Genomic DNA, 14,774 nt, shown 5'->3' with positions numbered 1-14,774 from the left:
ATGTCCACAGAACATCTAACACTCCTCAAACAAGAAGATCTCTCACTGTTTCAAAAGCATGCAATAGAACCAGTTGCCCTACAGCATCAAGGGACAGGGGTTTACTCCCTGTACTTTTTAATCCCCAAAATGGACGAAACTCTCAGACCAATACTGGACCTCAGACCTCTCAATTTCTACATACAGTCAGATCACTTTCACATGATCACTCTTCAACAAGTCCTTCCACTACTTCAACAAGGCGACTTCCTTGCCACTTTAGATCTCAAGGACGCCTACTTCCATATTCCTATACACCCTGCTCACAGGAAATATCTAAGGTTTACAGTGGGTGGCCAACACTATCAGTTCAAGGTTCTCCCAGTCGGAGTAACCACAGCACCCTGGGCCTTCACAAAGTGTCTCGCAGTAGTAGCCGCACACTTGCGGAGACAACAAATGTATGTATTTCCATACCTGGATGACTGGCTGATAAAAGCCAAGTCACACAGCAAGTGTGTTCACCACACTTACCAAACAATTCAGCTGCTCCGCGACTTGGTGTTCACAATAAACTTCACCAAGTCACATCTCCAGCCCTCCTACCTACATCTGTATCTAGGGGCCACAATAGACACTTCCAAAGCTCTGGCATACCCCAATCCAGCCAGGATAACCAGTATGCAAACCCTCATCACAAAATTTCAACCCCAACACTCCCTACTAGCTTGAGTGTTAATGCAGCTCATAGGAATGATGGCCTCTTGCATTTTCATAGGGCGGCCGTTCCTACACCCAGTTCCACAGATAGTGCTAACAGCGGACGCATCACTCACCGGCTGGGGAGCCCGTCTCCTAAACCACACAATTCAGGACAGGTGGACCACTCAACAAAAAGTGCTCAACATCAATCACCTAGAATTACTGGCAAAATTTATATACAGAAACAAGGAGGAACACAGTCTTTGCAGCTTTCTCAACTAGCGCAAAACATATGGAGATGGGCCATTCCACAAAACATATATCTTCAGCCAGATCATCTCCCAGGAGTGCACAATCAGATTGCGGATCTGCTAAGTCGTCAGACACAGCAGATACATGAATGGGAACTTCATCATCAAGTTCTTCAACCATTTTTCAAAATGTGGGGCCACCCAGACATAGATCGGCTTGCCACACACGCAAACGCAAAATTCCCAACCTTCACCGCCAGGTTTCCAAACCCGTTGTCTAAGGGCAATGCGATATCGATGAACTGGTCAGGCAGATTTGCGTAGGCTTTTCCACTACTCCCACTCATTCCGCTAGTAGTACGCAAGCTCAAACATCAGTCTCTCAAGATGATCCTAGTTGCTCCAACATGGGCCCGGCAACCATGGTTCACAACACTCCTAGAACTCTCAGTAGTTCCACACCAAAAACTACGGCTCTCCCCAAAGCTGCTTTGCAGAACCATGAAGACATACAGCATCCAGATCCAGCTCAACTGAATCTAGCAATCTGGCTCCTGAAGTCCTAGAGTTCGGTTACCTCAACCTTCCACCCGACTGTATGAACATTATTATGCAATAACAACCAAATTGACACGCTAGATGCTTCCATTCAGAACATTATCCGCTATTTGCTGCACCTACAAATATGTATTCTAGCATACACATCCATACGATTACATCTTGTTGCCCCTGCCGCCTACCTGCAAAACAGGCAACATTTGTCATTGTTTAGGGCACCCGCTATTAAAGCGTTCATGGAAGGCCTTAAAAGGATAATCCTCCACAATACCACCCTCTTCGGTGTGGAATTTAAACATTGCCCATACTAGGCTCATGGGTCCTCCATTTGAACCTCTACACAAATGCAAACTGCAGTTCCTTACATGGAAAGTAGCTTTCCTTGTCGCAATCACCTCTCTCAGGAGAGTAAGTGAGATCCAGGCTTTAACCATACAAGAACCATTCTTACAAATACATTGTTACAAGGTGGTTCTTAGAACAAATCCAAAATTCCTTCCCAAAGTAATCTCTGCTTTTCATCTTAATCAATCTGTAGAGTTACCCGTGTTTTTCCCAAACCCAGATTCCGTAGCAGAGAGAGCTCTTCACACACTTGATGTCAAAAGAGCTATACTTTATTACATTGACAGAACTAAACACTTAAGAAAGACAAACCAACTGTTTGTAGCTTTCTCTCCACCTCATAAAGAAAACCCCATCTCCAAAGCTGGAATTGCCAGGTGGATAGTAAATGCATTCAACATGTAAACTAGAGGCTTCCATGGCATTCTTAGGGAACATTCTCTTACATGATATTTGCAAGGCAGCAACATGGTCTACGCCACACACCTTCACTAAACACTATTGGGTAGACGTGCAGGCAAAGCAACAGGCTTCTGTAGGCCATGCTGTTCTTAAAACACTTTTTCAGACCACTGCAACAGATACAGGTCACCACCACTAGGGGAGAGCACTGCTATACAATCTATGCAAAAGTATGAATTCTGCAGCTCATATGCCTCAAACGGAAAATGCTACTTACCAGTATGCATCTGTTCTTGGCATGTAGAGCTGCAGAATATCATACGCCCACCCACCTCCCCGTAACTTCTATCTGTTCCAGTACTAGCTTACTTAGATACATTCACATGGACATCATTTCTGTTTCTTACAAACTCCATCATTTCCCATCATGGCGAAAAACAATCTGAGGATGGAGTCGATGCCCATGCGCACTATCATCCAAGGGAGGAGTCACCTACATTGTGACTACAAAGATTTCTTCCAAGACAACAACAAACTGCAATCATCCGAGCCCAACACCAGATGGCGATCTATGCAAAAGTATGATATTCTGCAGCTCTACATGCTAAGAACAGATGCATACTGGTAAGTAGCATTTTCCTTATAAAGCCACACAAGGCCACCTTGTGTGGCCCTGAGTGGCTTCATAAATCTCGAGTAAAGCAACGCATCATAATTCACTTACTCTGCACTAGGAAGGCATTCCATGGGCGTTGCATAGGTGTTCCCACACAGCTCCCACTGTTTTCGATGCATTTCCAGATTTACCAGAACTGGTAAACCTGGGAACGTGCCATAAAGATACGCCTTTCCAGTAGGGGCAAAACAAGCAGAAATATCTTTATTTCTTTTTGTTACTTACTCTTTCTATGCATTGTGCAGTTCACATAGAGGAATATGCTTTTCAGGATTGTTTTTGTGCAGGAGGGTGCCCCTTCCTGCTCAAAAACAATCCGGTATGCAACACAGGCACCCATGCACCATGGTGCAAGGGTGCCTGCATTGGCACTAGGTAGCCAAAACAGCACCAGCGCAGGGGAAAAGGCAGGAATGCGCCGTATTCTTTTAAATATGGTGCGTTCTTGCCCTTTCCCTGTCACAGTGTAGCGCAGCATGACCACTCGTTGCGCTGCACTGCATGACAATGTCATAAAGATGCCCCTCGTCCAATAACATATATTTCACTGTGAAACCATCCAGATTTGCTACTAGGTAATGAGAATGGCCAAGACACCGGGCAGTAGTATGGCAATCTAGTGCATAAATACTTTATTTCCAGACCACAAACGAAATGATGAAAGAGGAAGATTTTGGCACATTTGCAGCGCAGACCTGATTATGACTACAATTAAGATATCAGGTAAATCAATGACAATTGATTCTTCCCAGATTTGAATAATCTGTGACAATATATGGTCATGTCTGCAGATGTTCTGAGAACATCAGCTCCCTGATTTGGACCAAGCCTTACTGCTTCCATTACGTAAATCAGTGTTGAAAATTCTCTTAATCTACTAATTCTCAACAGAACTTTGGTGGCTATTTGATAGTTTTGCTAGAGAAGCTATAATGTTTTAGTCGTTGAGGAAAAGAGGCATATGTAAATGGCAGATGACTAAAAGGTTAACCCGCTCCATTTAATAGACGCAAACTAAAAACCTTCTCAAATTAAATCTTTCATCCTAGATTAGCCTGGAGGGCAGACTTGTTAATTGGTCAGTTTAGCATGCTTTGCAGTAGGCACATGATTTCCTTATTGTGCATTGCTATTTTTTTTAAATCTGTATCATAGAAGCTGTAACAATCAGTCAGAAAGATCATATGCCTTGGCTAGGTAAGAAGAATTTGAAGACTTTGACACTTCTAACGAATCTTTGATGGAGTCTATCTCGTCAAATAAGCAGTTCTTTCCAGCAAACATTTGAAAAAGACAACCTCTTGTGAAGGGTTTGTAGGAGTGCACTTCATCTAAGGGATTTATTTAGAGTTTGGTGGACAGTCTGGAAGGTAGGTTTTTGCATTTGTCACCCCGAGTGCAACGGGAGTGCCCAGATGTGGGTCTCATGCTCTCCATGCCACTGGAGTTAAGCTAGCCTCGCTGATGAGGTGTGAAACCCCGAAACTGGTCCCAGGATGCTTGTTACCAGCCAAGGGAGGACCTGGCTGGCAGTTCGGGCTGGACTGTTCCCATGGGGAGCAGGGTCAAGACTTATTTGCATATGGCTGGGTTTAAACTGAAATGGCATGGGGAGCAAAGAAAATGATGGATTTAGGCCGAAATCTCTGTACTGGAGTGATTGTTTGACATTGGATCAACATTCTGTCCATCAATTTTTTATTTTTTTGCATTTGGCCCCCCGAGTGGGACGGGTATGTCCAGATGTGAGTCCCGTGCTCTCCATCCCACTGGAGTCAAGCTAGCCTGGCTGATGAGGGGTGAAACACGAAACCGGTCCCAGGATGCTTCTTTCGGGTTTAGGGTGGAACTGGCATGGCAGTACGGGCTGGACTGTTCCCATGGGAAGCCGGGTCAAGACTTATTTGCATATGGCTGGGTTTAAAGTGGAGTGGCATGGGTAGCAATAAAATGATGGATTTAGGCCCAGATCTCTGTACTGGGGTGAATGGTTGACATTGTTCAACATTCTGTCCGTCAATTGTTTTTTTTGCATTTGTAGTGTAGTGCCTTAGGTGTGACATTTGCAATTCATCAATTAATCTTTACTTATTAAAAATATTCTCTGGTATAAACAACACTGGTTTGGCAATGTGCCCACCATGTATTAATTAACCAGACTTCAATTTTGTAACATGCTTTCAAATACATGTTTGACACGAGGTTAACATTTTATTTCTTTTATTCTGTTTAAATGTGTATATACAGTAGCGGTTGGTGTCGGGGAAAAGTGGTGAGGTTGTGCGCTGGGGACAGTAACAAAACACACCAAAAAAATGAACCTGCCGTTCTCCGCTCTTTTGCACACTGCTCTTCTCGTCCTCTGGTCACAGGCTGAGGCTCTCCTATGGCCAAACCAGGCGCTGCTCTCATGGTGGTAATACCAATGAGAGCAGTGTCGGGATTGGGTGGAGTGAGCTGGTTTTGCACTCTATCAGAGGCTGAGAACCTGTGTCTGCTTTTGTTCTCCACTCAGCACCCCGCCCCCAATACCCGGTGCCCTCCGTTAAGAAAAATAAAATGATAAAATAGTTTTATTATAATTTTATTTTTCATTTTCCTCTGCGGGCAGGGGTGCAACACTCCTCTGCCATAGCGGTGGAGCCGCCGCTGTGTATATATCCTCCTTGGTGCTATGTCATCACTTATATATTTTCCCAGTCACAACGCTGCATTTAAAATCAATAACACCTTATAAAACTTTTAGAAACATGAAGTTTCTCGACGTCAGCATGGGCACACTCTATGGAGAAGAAAAGTAATCCTATATTAGGGACATGTTCTAATTAAAATATTAACTTTAATACACCAAATGCAACATTTAGATATCTACGTTAAGCACACATAGATCAGCCACCCTTTGTTTGAATCTACACCACATAACTCTTACACAAATTGAATAGCAAATGGAAACATTATGTTGAAAGACAGTTGAAATTAATAGACAGACTTTCAGTTTGGAGTTATGTCCTATCTATCATACCCTAGATATGCATCATCTTTATTCCTCTATATTCCCCAAACAACATTGTTTTATGTCTATGACTATGTTTCATCCATGAAATTATAGGAAATATGAAAGTGCTGAGTTAAACAGGTATTATTGCATACTGCATCATAACACTATCTATCCTACCTCTTTATTTGCCAAAACAGATTTTCTTTCTTTTCACAGATAAAATCTGGATTGGTGTTTCAAGATGAAGTGACATATCAGTGCAATCCAGGCTACAGGCTAACTGGGAGCCCTGTGCGCATCTGCCAGGCCAATCGCCAGTGGTACAGCGAAACACCACCTGCCTGTGTGCTCCTCAGCTGTGGAAAGCCTCCACCACTCCAGCATGGGTATAGCAAGGGGGAAAGATTTGATGTTGGATCAAAGGTTGAATTCTTTTGTGATGAGGGTTATGAGCTCTCAGGAGACACAAGTTGGAACTGCCTAAAAACTGGAAAGTGGTTCAAAAAACAAACCCCAGTTTGCCTTCCAGCAAAGTGCCCAGATCCACCGCTTTTGGAAAATCAACTGGTATTGAAGGAGAAGGAGAATGAAGTTGGTGTCGTGCAGTTCTTTTGTAAGGAAGGTTATAGCTTGCATGGTCCCAGTGCACTGAAGTGTTTACCATCACAGCAATGGAATGACTCTTTTCCTTTTTGTGAACCAGTCATCTGTGAGAAACCGCCATATATTCCATTCGGAGAACCAACAATTATATCTCTTAATTTTGGCAGCAAGGTTAAGTACTCCTGCATGAATGGGTTTTTACTGAGGGGTGTTTCAGAAATTGAATGCCATGCAGATGGTTTTTGGAGCCCATCATTGCCCGAATGCATTCCTGTCGAGTGTCCCCATCCAGAAGAAATCCAGAATGGAATTGTTGATGTGCAGGGTTTAACATTCCTTAGCACTGCACTTTATACTTGTAAGCCAGGCTTTGAATTAATTGGAAACACAACAATAGTATGTGGTGAAAATGGCCAGTGGATCGGTGGAAAACCTGCATGTCAGCCGGTTCAGTGCCCAGAAGCTAAAAGTATCCAATATGGCATATTTTCACACCAAAACCTCTTTTATGGGCAAACAATTACATATTCTTGTCAAAGAGGCTTTCAGCTTGAAGGGCAAAGTATACTGAGTTGTTTGGAGACAGGGAAGTGGGATTTAGAAGCCCCGATTTGCAAAGCAATTAGTTGTGATGCTCCAGAAGCTATTGAAAATGGTTTTGTGGAAGGAGCAGACTACAGCTACGGTGCCATGATCATCTATAGTTGCATGCCTGGATTTCAGCTGTCTGGTCTTGCAATGCAGACCTGTGAAGAATCAGGATGGTCTAGTTCCACCCCGATGTGTCTACCAACAGACTGTGGCCTGCCACCCCACATTGATTTTGGACTGTATTCAAAAATTGCAGTAGAAGGAAAAGATAGGTCACTGGTTTCAGCTGTGGAAGGAAGTCTTCATGCTAAAAGTCCAGCCCATGTCCATACAGCAACATTATTTAACTCAAACAATACCCAAAGCTCTATGCAGGAAATAGGTGATGTTGAGCTATCAGACTTTCTGTACGGAACAGTGATAATATACACATGTTACTCTGGATATGAAGTAGTGGGCAATGCTGTATTAATATGCCAAGAGGAGGGCACTTGGAATGGAAGCGCTCCTGTCTGTGTTGCTATAGAGTGCAAACTACCATCAAGTCCAGAAAACGGTTTCCTACTTGTTAGTGAGAATACACTTGGCAGCAGAGTGCGGTATGGGTGTAAATCTGGATATGAACTTGTTGGGTCAGAGACAGCCCTGTGTTTGAGCAACAGACTTTGGAGCAACCCTGCCCCTTACTGTGCTGTGATATCATGTGGCACTCCAAATAAACTCTTGAACGGTTCCTTACAGGTGGACAGCTTTATTTATGGGAGCGTGGCTTACTATAAGTGTGATGCTGGGTTCAAGCTAGATGGTTCAGAAAAACGCATATGCCAGGAGAACAAGAAGTGGGATGGACAAGAACCTATCTGTGTCCCTGTTTCCTGTGGTCCACCACCAACTGTAGAATTTGGCCAAGCAGATGGAAATGAGTACACATTCAAAAACTGTGTTCATTATCATTGTAATGAAGGTTATCATCTAGATGGAAATCACACTACAACCTGCCTCGAAGACGGAAGTTGGAGTGCATCCCCTCCAGTGTGTAGACCTATCAAGTGTGCCTTTCCACTGAGTATTCTGAATGGAGAAGTCAATGCATCTGGTGATGGCTTTGGTGATGAAATTCATTACCATTGTCCAGAAGGCTACATATTGCAAGGCACACAAAAACGAACGTGTCAAGCGGATGGCAACTGGGATGGACAAGCCCCACATTGTGAACCAGTCAACTGTGGCCCCCCAGAAGACATCTCTCATGGCTTTCTAAATGGTTCCACCTTTACATTTGAGGGATATGTGCAATACCTGTGCTTTCCAGGTTATGAGATGCAAGGAAATGCTTTACGTCAGTGCATGTCTAATGGTTTTTGGAGTGGCACCCCTCCAATCTGCCTCCCTTGCAACTGCCCACCTCCAATAATTCAGAATGGGAAGATTCTTGGAGATGAATTAAATTGTGGTGAAGTTGTACGTTTTCAGTGTTATGAGGGCTTTAAGCTCTTAGGATCTTCAGAAATAAGGTGCGAGTCTGCCGGAAAATGGAGTACTGGTTTCCCTCACTGTGGTCGTGTCTCATGTGGCTCTCCCCCTTCTATCCCACATGCATTTATAAATGGAAGCAGCACCTTGGATGAGAATGCTATACTCTACAGCTGTGTGACTGGTTATGTGATGCAAGGACCAGCACAGCTGATTTGTACAATGAAGGGTACATGGAGTGAGCCATATCCAAACTGTGAAGTACTGTCTTGTGGACCAGCACCTTCTGTCCCCAATGCAGTGGCTTCTGGAGATTTACACGTCTATGGAAGTAAAGTTGAATACAGGTAAGAGAGGGCACCATAATATTTCAGAAATGGCTAAAAATTAGGTTGTGAGGCTCATGGAGGACACTTTCAGCGTGTCTGCATGCTTGTGTGTTTATGTATCCCCATAAAGATGTACAACGTCTGGACCCTTTATAATATATTTGTTTTTTGTGAATCATATATGGGTATCACAGAGAGATGGGAACATCTTTTTTTAATCAACATTTATTATATTTTTTATTTTGTACCACCTAGGGGGCTTATTACAAAACTACATTTTGTAGTACTTACGTAGGGCTACAGTAGCACTAATAATGTACACAAATTGCTATTCACAAGCCTAAAAGCGTAAATCTGACCCTCTACCTCTACAGTTTGTTTCTATGGGGAGGTCCTCACACATGTAAGTATACTACTTAGGGCCTGATTCTGATGCGGTTAGGAAAGCATTCACACCTAGGGCCCGATTACGATGCGGTTAGGAAGGCCTCCTAACGGCATCTACTCCTATCAAATCAGATCCGGAACCTGTAATCCTGACCGAGGGAACAATTACGATGCAGTTAGGAACATAGGCTCCCATTGAAGTCAATGGGAGTCCAAGCAAATCATATCTGGACGCATCCGGACGCATCATACTCGGTCGGTCGGACTCTCCCGATCCGAGTGGGTCGGAAACCATTTCCAAACCAATTCGGTCGGGAAGATTACCAAACCGCATCAGAATCGGGCCCTTTGTAGTAAACGTGTGAGGAACTAGAGAGAGTGGCTTGAACAAGGGGCAAACTTAATACTAAGGGCCCGATTCTGATGCGGTTTGGAAAGCTTCCCGACTGAATCGGTTTGGAAATGGTTTCCGACCCCTTCGGATCACGAGAGTCTGACCTACCGAGTGCAATGCATCCGGATGCTTTCAGATACGATTTGGTTGGACTCCCATTGACTTCAATGGGAGCCTATGTTCCTAACCACATCATAATTGGGCCCTCAGTCAGGAAGACACGTTCCCGATCCGATTCGGAAGGAGAAAATGCCGTTAGGAGGCCTTCCCCACCGCATTGGAATCGGGTCCTAGGTGGGAATGCTTTCCTAACTGCATCAGAATTAGGCCCTAAATGGGAAGGAGTTTAGGGAGGAGTTAGAAGGGCTCTAAGGGAGGTATTTAGGGAAGGCCATGCACCCACCCACAAAAGAGTAAGCCCATTGCTATTCATAAACTGTACTTCTAAAGTTACTACAGCAAAAACGGGACCCACAGCAATAGGAAAATACTCCAGATCAGAGCTGGGGTAAGGGCCTGATTACGAGTTTGGCAGACACTGTTACACTTTCACAAAAGGGATGGATATCCTATTAGTTGTATTAAAATTACATTATTTCCTATGGAACTTGTAATACGGTGGACGGGATATCTTTCAGGTTTCTGAAGGAGTACCTCATCTGCCAAACTCATAATCAGGCCTCGTTCCAGACATGGCCAACTACTGGTACTGCAACACCCTTACAAAGAAAATAATAGAGGTAGGTACTTAAAATAAAACCTCATAGCAAACAATATTAAATTACATTACATTATTTAAAATAGTTGATACATACATTTACATATAATTTAATATTTAAAAATATCTAAAAGGGAAACATGTATTATCTATTTATAAAATATTTCAACAAACATTTTAGAATTTATTTGTAAATTATAATACCATTTTAAATATTTTTTGCAAATCAGGTGGGAAGAATGTATATTTAAATGTAAACTTCAGATACACATTTTTATTTCCTTTAAGATATTTAAATTATTTAATAATTTAAGTCAAAACTAAAATTCAAAGTTAAGTTAATTAGTATTTTACTTTGTTTTAGATTTAAAATGAATATATACACCTAATTTACATTAACATTGGACATAGCAATATTTTTATATTGTTTTCTAGTTAAATAAAAATGTTTACTTTTCCCTATGTGTACCATAGGGGGAATCGACAGTCGGTGTGGAGATCTCCTGATGGTAATGCATAGGGAAAATTCTAAACATTTATTCAACTTTATAATAAATTAGTAAATATATTTTTATGTTAAATATCAATGTAAACATTTTTATTTTTGTTTTACAGGTAGACCAAAATAGAAAAATACTATAGCACTAGTAACCTAATTTTGAAATAAATCTTTAGTTAATTTAAATATGTGAAATGAAATAAACATATTTTTCAGAAGTTTAAAAAATAAATTCCACCTAAATTTAAAACATGTTTTATCTTGCATTATTCATTATTAGAAGTGGTGCATACAATTAATTAAACATAATTTTATTTTATTTTGAAAAACATGTTAAATTAACTGTTAATTATTTTTTTAATAAATAATAGATATGTACTAGATATAGTTGTTTTAACATTAAATTATATTCATTTATATTTTCAACTATTTTAAATAATGTCGTTTAGTTTCTTAATTTCTTAAACTCCTTATTTTTAGGGTGTGGAGATGTGTTTCTCTACATTTTACAGAGTTTTTGAAAAGCCCAAAGTAGTAAAGTTACTCAAAAATGTATAAGTAAATTGTACATGTAAATTAATCTCAAGTGTAAGTTACTTTTGGAAATAGGATACAATATACTCTTTTAAAAAAATACATCAAACAAGCCTTAAAAACACCAATAGTACAAAGCTGACCAACTAAAAATCCTACAAGCAGAGGTACAACAGCTGCTGCTGAATGTTGCCACAGAGAAGGTCCAGTATCACAAAATATTCCAGTTCCCAAATAAGACTTAACCAGGCATCCTATTTTAGACCTGAGATGTTTAAGCAGGTACTTAAAAACACAAAAATTCTATATTAAATCATTACAAGATATCATCCTTTTTGAAAGAGGGAGATTACCTGGCAGCGCTAGATCCCAAAGATGCTTACTTCCTCATTCCCATACATCATCCACACTGGCAGTATCTGGGGTTTATGATCAGAGGAGAGCATTACCAATTCGAGGTACTGCCATTCAACATCAAATCAGCGCCTAGAGCATTCACAAAAACACTTGTGGTGGAAGCTAAGAAGGCAAATCATCCAAGTGTATCTTTACCTGGACGACTGGTTGGTAAGAGCAAGCACCTACTTCAAGTGTCAACTAAACCTCATAAGGGTTGTATAATCTGGGTAAAATCATTGCCCAATTCAGACATGAAGACTATTCTGGGAGCAGACCTGGACACAGACAAACCAAAAGCTTATCCCACTGCAAAAGGGTTCAGGCAATGCTGAGGCAGGTTCACCTTAACCATATGTCACAAGCTCTGATGGTGAGAACAGTCATGAGACTATTATGGATGATTTCACCTTGCATTCCCCTCATTCCAAACAAGAGACTACACCGAGGACACTTGAAGAATGTTTATGCAGGCAATGGTCTCAAAGTGGAATTGGCATGATCTAGTGCTTGTAGCTACCAAGGTCAGCAAGAAAATACAGTGGTGGGATGCAACCAATATCCTGAAGAGGAGATAATTTTCAGCACCCATTCTGAAAGTCACCATCACCACATTTGTCTCACACATAGGGTGGGGAGCACAGACTGGTACACTCATAATAAAGGGTTTATGATGAGCACCAGAGACTTTCAAACACATAAAATACCTGGTACTGAAAACAATTATCCTAACACTTAAAACCTTTCAGAGCCAAATACAACACAAAACAGTAAGCATACTAATAGACGACGCAACAGTACTTCAACAAACTATGGGGCTCTACCACCATGTCCAATATTAATTTAACATGGACACCTTTGCAAGGCAACAGGGAATGGTATTCCACCCAAACCTGACAGGGATTGGAGCATGGCTCCTGAAGTAGCAGAATTTTAGCACTTGTGGCAGCCCTTAGCAACACTAAGGATTATTAAAGAGGCAAAGAGACCATGCACCATGAAATGTTACACGTTTAAATGGAAAGTGCCTAAGATGGTGCAAAGACAACAACTTTAAAGATAGTTTACATCGCTACATTGTCATTGTTAGGTACCTCACACACCTTCACAAAATGTAAACTATCATATGCCTCACTAAGAGGGTGATTATGATGGTGGTGAACCTGCCACCGGCAGGATGCTGGTGGCGGATTCACTGCCATCGTGCCTGCCGTGTAGTAGCAGGCACAAAGGGGCCTGCCATGTAGTGCAGGGAAATGCAAAACCTGCATTTTTTCCATTGCGGTGGGTGCTGCAGGCAGCAGCACCTGCCGCAATGGAAAACATGTAAAATGTGACCGCCACAGTGGCGGTTGCATTGTAATTGGGTATGTGGGACCCTGACACTATGTCTGTCGGACCCCATCTCCATTAGGGTGGCGGGCGGATGTGAGTCCGCCCGCCATCCTAATTAGGCCCTAAGTTTACATTTATCAACAATTTCAGCATAGGTACGAGGAATACACAGGAAGCAGACTTGTACTGCTCCCTTAATTAAAAAAATAATGAAAGAAACTAAGAGGCTCTTTCCTACAAGGGCAGTACCTATCCCTGAATAGAACCTTAACTTGGTGGCAGTGAGATTATTAATGGAATCTTGTGAGCCCATGCACAAAGCCACACTGAGACACCTTTCTTTAAAAAAAAAAATTCTAGTGTCCATTCCATCATTAATAGTGTGAGTGAGTTACAGGCACTCGCAGCAAAAGTACCCTTCATATCAATACACACACAAAGACAAAGTAGTCATGAGGACTCACCCAAAATTCTTATGTAAAGCCGTATCTCCTTTTCACATGAATCAAACAATCACTGTACGATCTTTTTTCATAAACCATCAAACAGAACTGAGAGGACCCTGCACACACTAGATGTCAGAAAAGCAGTTATGTACTACATACAAGCTACCAAAGACATAAGAAAGACCAGTCAGTTTTTATTGGTCCCTCCTCACAGGTCCTAGGAATTCCTGTAACAAGGACTACTATTGCTAGGTGAATAGTTCACACCATCAAAACGTGTTATTTACTAGCTAATAAAACTTTATGTGACAAGCCATGGCTCATTAAATAGGAAAAAAAGGGACTGCTATGGCACTTATGGACAACTTGTTCATGTAGGATATTGGCATAGTAGCATCATGGTCCTCTGAACATACTCTCACAAGGCACTATTGCATAGATCTATTCTAGACTCACAAAAGGAGGTAGTAGTCGGTCAAACTGTATTAAAACAACATTTTCCCTTCACTCCATCTCCTCTCAGGGGGGGGAATACCACTATATAATCTAAGCATGGGAATCTAGAAAAGATCTCATGCTACAAAAGGAAACCAGTTACTTACCTGTAACTATGGTTTTACAGCTTGTAACTCTTCTAGATTCATATGCATCCCTCCCACCTTCCCACTCACATAGGTCTGTGGAGAAGATAATAGTTAAAAAAAAGAATCAAAGATGGTGAGCATGCACAGGGGTTCTGTGGGATTACAGTTGATGTCATTCAAGGTTTTTGCATATGTCGACCCCCGCACACTAACCTAGTAAATGTTTTAACTAAGCAACACACTTCCAGAAGATGACAGAATTGTGCAAAGCATTGGACTGTAGAAGAGATTCAAGCTGCATAATCGTAATTACAAGTAAGTAACTGGTTTCAAATTGTTCATGACTTTAAGCTTAATTTCGATGTCGCACGGACTGCTAGTGACAGGACGTCAGTCACGGTCTGCCTGATGTCCAGCGCCACGGTCCGACTGCCGGATTTTGATGCCGGCAGTCGGAGACCTGTATTCGGGGGTAAAGACCGGCACCTCCGACAGGATCGGCGATCCCGTCGGGAACGGCGGTCAGACTAGCAATTCCTGAATGGCGGCGGCACCTGCGCAGGCATCGCTGTCA

At 41.9% G+C, this 14,774-nt stretch overlaps 1 protein-coding gene across 5 annotated transcripts in view; it reads left to right on the top strand.

Annotated features, from left to right (window-relative positions):
- The window catches only part of SVEP1 (sushi, von Willebrand factor type A, EGF and pentraxin domain containing 1), a 1,063,460-nt gene that overhangs the window by 930,337 nt on the left and 118,349 nt on the right, over positions 1-14,774 (top strand). For all 5 annotated transcript variants that reach the window (XM_085641350.1, XM_085641349.1, XM_085641348.1 and 2 more), the window contains one exon: positions 6,128-8,925. In XM_085641350.1, coding sequence (XP_085497476.1) covers positions 6,128-8,925 — 2,798 coding nt within the window. The remainder of the gene's footprint in view (positions 1-6,127; positions 8,926-14,774) is intronic.

The sequence above is a fragment of the Triturus cristatus genome, chromosome 2_2 (assembly GCF_964204655.1).
Source record: "Triturus cristatus chromosome 2_2, aTriCri1.1, whole genome shotgun sequence".
NCBI classification, from domain to species: domain Eukaryota; kingdom Metazoa; phylum Chordata; class Amphibia; order Caudata; family Salamandridae; genus Triturus; species Triturus cristatus.
This window is presented reverse-complemented; position numbering and strand designations above follow the sequence as displayed.